The sequence below is a fragment of the Mus caroli genome, unplaced genomic scaffold (genome assembly GCF_978045245.1).
Source record: "Mus caroli unplaced genomic scaffold, Mus_caroli_1 scaffold_16, whole genome shotgun sequence".
NCBI classification, from domain to species: domain Eukaryota; kingdom Metazoa; phylum Chordata; class Mammalia; order Rodentia; family Muridae; genus Mus; species Mus caroli.
In genome coordinates, this window is record NW_028227271.1 from 26,422,725 (window position 1) to 26,433,692 (window position 10,968).

Consider the following 10,968-nt stretch of genomic DNA (forward strand, 5'->3'; position numbering starts at 1 on the left):
GGTTAGAGCTCACCAACACCATTCTCAATTCTCATCCTGAGCGCTCGACAGTCTGGAGGCAACTCCAGCCTCTTGGGTTGCTAACTCACCTGTCTGAAATCAGAATCTCAGAGCTGCTGTGTTCACTCAGCCTGTGTGTCTGATGTTCTTGGCCATTATATGTGCATCAAACCGAGGGCAGTGCTATTTGCGTGTCATCACAAAAGTCCAATAATTGTGATTTAGATCCTGTCATTTTTACATTCATTCTAAATCCCGAAGCTGACACGTTTGGAGACATGACATCCCTTCTGAGCAAAGACAGGACAGTTCTTTGAATGAGGCTGGTGGCCAGGCTGCGGTGGCTGTGAGCAGTGGCCGCCCTTCTCACTCCCAGGCCATCATGCAGCGCTATCAATGAGAGATGTGGTTTGTTTGTTTGTTTGTTTTTCCCTGTGTTTTGCAGTCCTGACAGGTTAGTCTGGGGTGACCATTTAAGTACATTAGAAGCCCTGTGCCCAGTGCTCAGTTGGCAGGTCCCTGTCCCCTTCTGCATTCTCAGAGAGGTGGGTGCCTGTCTTGGGACAGCCAGTGTAGCATCCAGACAAGCATTTAAAATGTAGCTTGTCTGCACCAGTGTGTGCTGGGATGGGAGTGATCATGGTGGCCCGATGCTTTGGCTGCTGATCCCTCCACCATCCACTAGATGGTGCTGCATCCTGCCTGACTTGCTCCCCAGTTTCAGGGTTGTTTCCTTTGCGATCCCCGTGGCTGAGATGTCAATCAGGACATCCTGGGACACTTGCTTCGGGTGCCACCAGTCAAGCTGAGCTGTTGAGCAGCAGATCTTCAGATGCTGAGGAGTTTCTAGGGTTCAAGATCTCTATGCCCTAACCTGCCAAGTGAGTCCTATCCAGGGGGTTCCATCCAAGACTGTTGGAGAGACCATGTTCTGGTCTATTCCATGCTCTGATTAGAAGGTCCCCATTACTGCTCTCTGGCTCATAGGGGAATTTACCTGGTTCTGCACCTTGAAGTACTTTTGTTTGGCTGTTGCATTAATATTAATATCAATCCTGGTAAGGTGTGTGTGTGTGTGTGTGAAAACTTGATGGAAGGGAAATTATAGAAAAAAAAAAAATGATCCCAAAATAACCAGAAGCAAAAAGGGAGATTATGAGTGCACATGTCAGAATGCTTAATCTTAGTTTGAATCTTGGCTCTGCCTCCCTGGTTGTCTGACAGGGACTAAATCTGGCTCCTAAAGATGTGGATAGCCCAAAAGCTCTCATCCAATTGTCCTTTTGGGCATCACTTCTGTTTCAGGGCCTATTGGGTGGGGGGTGGGGGGCGAACTGAGGGCCCAGTAGTGGGGTGGTTTGCCAAGGGCAGACTAGTCAGCTGGATCACAGGCTCACATCTCCCCTGACTCCTGATATCAGTATGTGAGGGATGGAGGCAGAAAGCAGGAGCTGTCCTGGGTGTCTGGATAGGCAAGGACACAAGTGTGGGGATTAAGAGGGGCGCCTTGCCAAACATCATCCCCAGAGCAATACCAGCTCTGCAATCCTAAGATCACCGAGTAGACCATTGGATGTGTGAGAGACTCTGAGTGTGCAGAAACGCACAGGCTAATTCCGTAGAAATCCCAGTCTCCCCATATAGCCTGGTCTGGCTCTAAACCTATCATCTTTTCATCTGAGCTTCCTGAGTGCTGAGATTCTAGGTTTGTGCCACCAATGTGGCCTTTTAAGGTCCCACTTAGTGCTTCAGTCTCAGAGTGAATGGGCCAGCATGGGTCTCCACTCTGCCGACCAGGAACCTGTGTTTTCAACTGATGGACACATCACCTGTGCTGTTGACCCCCCGAGGCCACTGCCCACCTGTGGGGTGGGGTTAGAGTCTCTACAGTGGGAGCCAGGTGCCACAGCCACTGTGGGAAGACGAAGGGGCAGGAAGAACAGGAGTGTCCCACCGTGGAGTGGGAAAGTCTCACTACAGGGTCAGCCACAGCAAAGACACAGAGGTGTCATGGTCACTGAGGCAGGATAGACTTGGAGGTGTATGTGTGATAGAAGCAGGGGATGGTTGGGAGGGGGAGACTGCAGTGGGCTTGAGGCCTGGAGTGCTGACTAAAGGGGATTCAACTTGACCCTGAGAGATCATCAAGGACCCCTTAGAAGGAGCAAGCTGTCTTCCCTCCCTCCCTCCCTCCCTCCCTCCCTCCCTCCCTCCCTCCCTCCCTCCCTCCCTCCCTCCCTCCCTCCCTCCCTCCCTCCTCTGAGGATGCCCTGAAGCCATCAGAAGGGATGGGGTTGGAGGGTTGCTTTGCTCAACTCTGCTCAGGTTCCATCTGGGAAGAAGAGGGCTCCTATCAGGGCTTCACAGCCAGCCAGGAGCAGGGCAGGGCAGGGCAGGGCAGGGCAGGGCAGGGCAGGGCAGGGCAGGGCAGGGCAGGGCAGGGCAGGGCAGGGCAGGGCAGGGCAGGGCAGTCCTTCGCAGAACAGCCTTTCTGTAAATTGAGTCACAGCCCCCATCAAGAGGTCTACCATGTCCACATCAGCACCCAGCTGCAGCACAGAACCAGGTCAGTGCAAGGCTTTTCTGAGAGGCCAAAGAATGGAGACTGGGGACTTTTCCTTGCCTATGAACGTCTCTGCCTAGGGGTGGGGAGTGAGTAGTCACAAGTAAGACAAGAATAACAAAATGGAGAAGATTGTATCTGCTTATGAAAGGAAAGAATATTAATGAACCATCTGAGAAGATATTGAGACATGCTCCCCTTTGTTGCTTTTGCAGGTGGTAGGTGCCTTGACAGAGCCCCATAGAGGTGAGGGGAGCCAGGCAAGTCTTGGTTAAATTAACCCTGTGGTAGTTAACCCTATAATGGGTTGCTGGACCAAACTTGTCTCAGTGTACCTCGTGTGCATGCAGAGCTGGGCAGTATCAAAAATGACAGTGAAGACAGAAAAGGGACAGACACACTTGTAAAGGCCACTTCATCTCATCTGGTGAACTGGGGGACATTTGCAGGCCTCTTGCTGTTTCTGCCAGGCCTTTGTGTGCCTGGAAAATACCATCAGAAACAATTCTTACTGCGCCCTCACACACACCATCCCAGTGGGACAGAACTACTTTTAGCTTTCTGCCTATGAAGTAAGTTAGTTATTTTAAGGGTTTTTTTTTTTTTTGTATTTTTCTTTTTTCTTTTTCTTTTATTCGTTTTGCTTTTATTTTTAGAAACAGAGTCTCACTGTGTAGCCCTGGCTGGCCAGGAATTTCTTCTGTTGACCAGGCTGGCTTTAAATTTACAGAGATCCACTTGTCTCTGCTTCCAGAGCACTGGGATTAAAGACATGCGCCACCACAGCAGCCTAGACTTATTTTTCAAATGTGTGTGTGTGTGTGTGTGTGTGTGTGTGTGTGTGTGTGTGTGAAGACAGAGGGCAACTTGCAGGAGTGAGCTCCATCTTCCATTATGAGGGTCTGGGCTTGAACTCTGCCCATCAGCCTTAGCCACAAGCACCCTTACCTACCGTACCATTTTGCCAGACCTCTAGACAGATCTTGAGGAGGTAATCTGAAATGCAGACAAAGTTCTATTAAAGGAGAATGTCCTTTGCGCTACTGTCTACATAAAGGATTGGCTGTGACATGAGGTTCCATGGTTAGGGATGGCAGATGGGCAACCCAGAGCAAGTACTGAAACAGAGGCAGGAAGTTGGCAGGATTCTAAGCCCTGGTTAGATTCAGGACCCTGCAGAAGCAAGGAGAGAGAGAGAGAGAGAGAGAGAGAGAGAGAGAGAGAGAGAGAGAGAGAGAGAGAGAGAGAGAGAGAGAGAGAGTGCGAGCCCTGGGCAGTGGTGAACTTCTACCCTGAAGGGCACAGACAATGCTGTGGATGGAAAGCTGTTTGCAGCCCACTGTACACGGACAGGAGGATAGCCTGCTAGAGTTTAAGGGACCCAGGCTTAGTCAAGGTGGGGGGGAGGGGCATGGCTCAGATTAGCTAGCGTTCACGTGCTGGTATGAAGACTGGGGATGCTAGCTAGCCTCATGGTCTTCCCTCTACATTGAGATGGGGTCACCGTGTTCCTCATTTCATGGCCTGTGTGTGGTCACCTAATGAGGTGGATGCCTAAGGAGCCCTGCGTGTCCCAGACAGTCACCACCAGTTCTCACCCTTAATTCCCACGTGTTCCTACCCTCAGAGGGCTGCCAGAACATCCCTCCTCTTCTTGCCTTCTGTATACAAAGTCAATTATTTCCCACAAGTGCACCATCAGCTGATCCCCGTGGGACAGGGCACCTTTACCTTGGCTGGAGTGGGAGATTTGGGGTGGACAGTTAGAACCAGATGCTAGCAGGTTTCTGCAGAGCCCCGGGAAGAGAAACACTCTGGATAGCGTCTGGTCTGTGGCAGAGACTGTGGAGGAAACAGTGGACTACAGCCCTTAGGTGTTTGCCTTCTCTGTAGCGATTCCCCCTTTGTTGCACAGTTTGTCTTCTTCTTGCAGCTTGGACCAGAGACCCCCACATTTGACACCATGGACCCTTCAGACTGCGAGGATGCCCCAGGTAGTTACTTAGATTCCCCTGGCGTCTTCTTGCTTGTGGCCCAGATTTCCATGCTGAGTGCAGAGAAATTGAGGACAGAGAAGGGGAGACTCAAGGGAGACTATAGGTATTCTCTCAACACCAGCTCTCCAGGGGTGGGTGTCTATTCCTGGCTCTATCCTAGGGGAGTGCAGCCGGGACTCACCTCCTCCCTATCCCGCCTCCTTAGGTGGGACCAGGGCATCCTGGGAAGCCGACTCTAGCTTGGTGTTACTCAAGCTCTTCCAGTCCATCCTCCTGCTTTACTCTCCTTTCCATCCAGGAGACAGAACCTTCATTGAGGAAGCCGCTGAGTACCTGCAGCACACATCGGGCAGGGAAGACCTGAGGCTGCTGCTGACCGAAGATGGAGCCTGGGAGGCCTTTGTGGCAGAGGCTGAGCTGTCCAGGTCACCTACGGTTAAGGACTTCCTCCCCCTTTCCTGGTTTCTCTTCCCCTTCCTGCGGATGGTGCACCCTCGTTCCTCCTCCCCCTCCTCCCCCCCCCCCCCCGTGTCTTCCTCACCCAGTGCCCTTGTTCACACGGGTGGTGTTCTCCAAAGCATCTCCATGGATACACCCGGAACTGTGCTTTGTGAGTGTGCTGGCGTCTCTCAGTGAAGCTGAGAGCCATCGGAAGGCTGGGCCACACACTGTCCTTAAGGCTGACCTGGGGTTTCTTACTCCCCTGCAGGTCAGAAGTGACACCAAATGGTAAAGACTGAGCGCTCTTTAGTATAGGAGACGCCTGAGGACAGAAGTTGGATCTTAGGTTTTCCTGATTTTAGGATATTTTCAACTATGATACATTGTGGGGATGAGACCCACATCTCAACATGAAATAGACTGTAGTTTTCTTTTTGACACCTAGCACACACCTTAACCATCTATGCACATTTTAATTTTAAAAAAAAATATGTTTATCTGTTTTTATGTAAGTTTATTTGTATGTTTCCTGCATGCATATCTGTGTGAGGGCATCAGATCCCCTGGAACTGTAGTCCAGACAGTTGTGAGCGGCCATGTGGGTGCTGGGAATTGAACGCTGGTCCTCTATGTTCTTTTTTAATGTCCTTGTGTATGTGTGGGACCTGTCCCTGGAGGTCAACTGTGGAGCTTTCTGCTGTGGCTTCCCGACGCTGCTCAAAAGACCTCCTCTGCTGGAGCCATTCACATTTAGAAGACTCACTCACTCATTCACTCACTCACTCACTCATTCACTCATTCACTCATTCACTCACTCACTCATTCACTCACTCACTCACTCATTCACTCACTCACTCACTCATTCACTCACTCACTCACTCATTCACTCACTCATTCACTCACTCACTCATTCACTCACTCACTCATTCACTCACTCACTCATTCACTCACTCATTCACTCACTCACTCACTCATTCACTTACTCACTCACTCATTCACTCACTCATTCACTTACTCACTCACTCATTCACTCACTCACTCACTCATTCACTCATTCACTCACTCACTCACTCACTCACTCACTCATTCACTTACTCACTCATTCACTCACTCACTCATTCACTCACTCATTCACTTACTCACTCATTCACTCACTCACTCACTCATTCACTCACTCATTCACTCACTCATTCACTCACTCACTCATTCACTCACTCACTCACTTACTCATTCACTCACTCATTCACTCACTCACTCACTCACTCACTCATTCACTCACTCACTCATTCACTCACTCACTCACTCACTCATTCACTCACTCATTCACTCACTCACTCATTCACTCACTCACTCACTTACTCATTCACTCACTCATTCACTCACTCACTCACTCACTCATTCACTCACTCACTCATTCACTCACTCACTCATTCACTCACTCACTTGCTCACTCACTCATTCACTCATTCACTCACTCACTCATTCACTCATTCACTCATTCACTCACTCACTCATTCATTCACTCACTCATTCACTCACCCATTCACTCACTCATTCACTCACTTGTTCACTCACTCACTCATTCACTCACTCACTCATTCACTCACTCGTTCACTCACTCATTCACTCACTCGTTCACTCACTCATTCACTCACTCGTTCACTCACTCATTCACTCACTAGTTCACTCACTCACTCACTCACTCATTCACTCACTCATTCACTCATTCACTCACTCACTCATTTACTCACTCACTCATTCACTCACTCACTCACTCATTTACTCACTCATTCACTCACTCATTCACTCACTCAATCATTCACTCACTCACTCATTCACTCATTCACTCACTCACTCATTCACTTACTCACTCACTCACTCACTCACTCACTCACTCACTCACTCACTCACGGTGGCTCAGTTCAAATGAACTTCCAGCCAAAGTCCCCTGCCAGATGCAGATAGTCCTGGTAGGCAGGTCATGACCGGGCCTACTGATTGTATCTCAGCAGTGGAGGGCAAAAGGAAGGCACTTCATGACACACTTGCAAACGTTCCATGAATTAAGGGTGACTTATACACCAGTCCTGCTCCCTGTGTTCATTAGCAGAGTTGTTCCCCCACCCCACCCCACCCCTAATTCATCCCCGCCCCTGATAAATGTAGCAATGGTCATAGTGTTACCCTTGAGTCAGAAGCCATCTCTACTTTATCCAATGCTTGGCGCTCAGGGCATTTTATTTTATTTTATTTTATTTTTTTCTAACAAGGTCTGACATTAGCCTTGAACTCAGACATAACCAAAGACCATCTTGAACTTCTGATCCTCCTGCCTCTACCTACCAAGGGCTAGAATTATCGATGTGCATCAGTAGGCCTGGTTCTATGCAGTGCTAGACCCCAGGGCCTCATGCATGCTAGGCAAGCACTTTACTTACTGTGCTGATCTCCACCCCCAAAGAATATCTTTTAAATGGTTTTTAAAAAAGAATTATTTATTTCTATTTTATATGTCTTTGACTGTGCGTATATGTGCGGACCTAGTGCCCACAGAGACCAGAAGAGGGCATTGGAGTCCCTAGAACTGTAGTTACAGACAATTGTGAGCTGCCATGTGAGTGCTGGGAATCAAACCTGGGTCCTCTGGAAGAGCAGACAGTGCTCTTAGCTGCTGAGCCATCTCTCTAACTGCCAGAGCAATAGCATCTTAAGCAAACAAAACAAACAAGATTTATTATATTATGTATTTATTGAGACAGAGTCTTTTCACATAGCTCTGGCTATCCTGGAATTCAATCTGTAGATCAAGCTGACTTTGAACTCGCAGATATCTGCCTGCCTCTGCCTCCTAAATGCTGGGATTAAAGGAGTGCCCCATCATGCTTGGCAATTTATTAACTTTTTAATTATCTATCTGTCTGTCTGTCTGTGAATATGCACATGCATAGACCTCTGTCTGTCTGTCTGTGAATAGGCACATGCAAAGACCTCTGTCTGTGACAGACAAGACTGTGTGTGAATAGGCACATGTACAGACCTACAGAGGCCACAAGAGGGTGCCAGATTCCCTGAAGTTGGAGTGATAGGTGCTCCTGAGCCTCTCACCATGAGTGCTGAGGTCCAACCAAATTCCAGTTCTGTAGACTGTGCACCAAACACTCTTAAATGTGGAGCCAACTCTCCAGCTCCATGAAGAGCAACTTAACACAACTTTTACTCAGTATCCTCTATTGACTAAGGACCATTTACAATTACTAAGCGTTCACCATCAGAAGAAAGGTCCTGTGTGTCTGTGAAATCCCTCCCGAGTCACAGTGAGCATGCTGTCCCCTGGGCAGACTACATGTTATGGAACCTATAACAAACTGTTTATGTTCATTTTTATTTTTATTTTTTTTTTGGTGCCGAGGATGGAATCTAGAGCCCCATGTGTATTAGGCAAACTCTCTACCACTGACCTAAATCCCTAGCTAAACTATTTCTCTTAATCACTTGATGCCCGTTACAGAGCTGATGCAGACACGTTACGTGACGCCCTCCATGCGCTCACAGCAAACCTGGCCGTGGAAGACCAGGAAAGGCTCCAACGTGACCTGCAGGACATGGAGAGGTTTATGGATGCGTTTCCCCAGGTGAAACTGGAGCTGGAGGGACACATTGGGAAGCTCCGCACCCTGGCAGACAAGGTTGACAAGGTGCACAGGGACTGCACCATCTCCAAGGTGGTGGCCGGCTCCACCAGCACTGTGTCTGGCATCCTGACCCTCCTTGGCCTCACTCTGGTACCCGTGACAGCTGGGATCAGTCTGGTACTCTTGGCAACAGGGATGGGCCTGGGAGCAGCAGCGGCTGTGACTAGTGTCTCCTCTGGGATCGTGGACTACACAAGTAAGTCATTAGCCAAAACGGAAGCCAGCCACCTGGTGTCAACCGGTATGGCCAAAGTGAAGATGGTTGCAGACACTGTGGTTCATTCAGGACCCCAGGTCTTGTCCTTATCTGAGAATTGCTGCCGTGTCCTACGGTGCATTGAGCAGAGCATCTATGCCATCAAGCTCACCAAAGCCAACCCTGCCTTAGCAGCTAGTGCCAAGCGTCTCATGGCCATGGGGAGCACCCCTGCCCAAAGTGGTAAGCATGTGAAGAAAGCCTTTAAAGGCACTGCCCTGGCAATGAGCAGAAGAGCCCGGATCATGGGTATAGCCACTGCAGGTGTGTCCCTCGTTGGGGATGTGATCAGCCTTGTGAAACAGTCCAAGAATTTGCACAAGGGCACAAAAGCAAAGTCTGCCGAGGAGTTGAGGCAGCAGGCTCAGGAGCTGGAGGAGAAACTGGAGGCGCTCATCCAGATGTATGACGGTTTGCAGGCAGGCTCAAGGCGGTAACATGCTTCCTCCCCCAAAGCAGTACAGAAGATGGGGAGGTGTTCTGGGTCTAGAGACTGAAGCATTTTTGTGAGAGGGAATCAGACCCATGCAGTTCAGGACTTAGACATTTGTTCTTTTCAAAACACTTTGTTGTGGTTTTGTTTATATGTATATGTGTGTATCTGAGAATGTGGGTGTAGGTACCCTCCGAGGCCAGAAGAGGGCATCAGGTTTCCCAGAGTTGGAGTTACAGGAGGTTGTGAATTGCTTGATGTAGATACTGGGAATTGAACTCATATCCTCAGCAGGACAGCCAGTACTCTTAATTGCTTAGCCACCAGAGTTCGGCATTTTCTCTAGCTGAGCATTGTAAGATCAGTGCCGGTAGCTAAGGGAGTGAAGGAAAAAGAATGGGAGCCTGAAACAAGGGACCAGAGGGGACTAGAGAGTGCGGGGGTGGGAGGGAACAGTCAGTTTTGGAGTAAAGAGCTTTGGAGGCTTGAATAAAGAGAGCTGTGTCAGAGCAAGCAAGGAGAACGCAGGGAATCTGACACGCTGGAAATGGGAGAAAGCCAGAGGAAGAATTCTGGATGTGGAAGAGCCAGTGTGACTTCCTAGGATGACCATGGTGGTGGTGACGGGTGGAGGTGACAGCAGAGTGGGCACGACAGTTGTCAAGGGGCCAGGGTGCCTTTGAGGACCAGTGAAATTCCATTGACACTCTCTAGGGTGTGCTGGGGTGGAGATTGATTTAGGGATGGGGAGTGACCCAGATTGGACTGACAGGTCAAGAGACTTTGTGGTGTATTGAGGGCGGCCAGCCTGTGGTCAAGAGACATACCTTCTCAGAGACACAGCTTCTTCATGAGTTGGGGGAGATCTAGGGGGGCATCCCAGAGTGAAGGTCCCAAAGTCATAGGTAAGGAAAACAAAACGTTAGAGCATGTTTCAGGATGTGAGATAGGAGAGCATCCGCCCTTCTCCTAACCACCTAACTGCTAGATCCACAGCCCCTTCCCATGAGGCAGTGTGCTCAGTCCAAGGGCAGATCACAGCCTTGTAGGAGTCACAGAGGTTCTTCTGCTCACAGATAAGCACCAGGGGACCCAGGAAGGTTAGCAACAGGGTTGATCCTTTAAAGGAAGGGACGTATAGCCTGTTATCTGCCCAGAAGACTGGGAGCAGACACGGTTAATAGTTTGGTGACCTTTGTGCTATTTTGTGTCCAAGACCACACCGGATCTTCCCTCTAGATCCTTACTGTGAACTTGTCTATCTATAGAACCCATGGTTATGAAAGATGTCACATATACAGAAAGAGTTTGATGTAGTCATGTCTTAAGCTTTATTGTGCACATAGGATTGAGTTAATTATCACCACGAAAGTGTTCACCAGCTTGCAGCGTGCTTCAATATGTCTAAAATAAACTACTTGGGGCTAGACTCCTACAGTTTGAACCAACACTGGCTACTTAGTTGTATTGAATCAAATTACCTTTCTTGCCTCTTATAGATTGTTACTCTTCCTGTCATGGTGGCTGCAGGGATCCCTGCACAGCTTGTCCCACAAGGCAGCACTCTGTCCTCAAGCCGGCTTGTT

The 10,968-nt window shown here is 49.2% G+C and overlaps 1 protein-coding gene across 2 annotated transcripts; it reads left to right on the forward strand.

Moving 5' to 3' along the window:
• The first annotated feature begins 786 nt into the window (after positions 1–786).
• LOC110311037 (apolipoprotein L2-like) lies at positions 787–9,774 on the forward strand. 2 transcript variants are annotated; one of them, XM_029470065.2, is made up of 4 exons: positions 787–881; positions 4,497–4,557; positions 4,859–4,985; positions 8,510–9,774. In XM_029470065.2, the coding sequence occupies exons 2-4, from the start codon at positions 4,527–4,529 to the stop codon at positions 9,384–9,386; spliced, it is 1,035 nt and encodes a 344-aa protein (XP_029325925.1). In that variant the 5' UTR covers positions 787–881; positions 4,497–4,526; the 3' UTR covers positions 9,387–9,774. The 2 variants fall into 2 exon arrangements, with proteins under 2 accessions (XP_029325925.1, XP_085687684.1); XM_085831558.1 differs by lacking the exon at positions 787–881 and having other exon boundaries at positions 4,505–4,560; positions 4,862–4,985.
• Positions 9,775–10,968: the final 1,194 nt, after the last annotated feature.

Excerpts from the sequence above, each read along its gene's own strand:
- LOC110311037 (XM_029470065.2), top strand. The coding sequence starts at position 4,527 with ATGGACCCTTCAGACTGCGAGGATGCCCCAG. Across the intron at positions 4,558-4,858 it reads AGACTGCGAGGATGCCCCAG|GAGACAGAACCTTCATTGAG; the intron begins GTAGTTACTTAG and ends CTTTCCATCCAG. Across the intron at positions 4,986-8,509 it reads GCAGAGGCTGAGCTGTCCAG|AGCTGATGCAGACACGTTAC; the intron begins GTCACCTACGGT and ends TGCCCGTTACAG.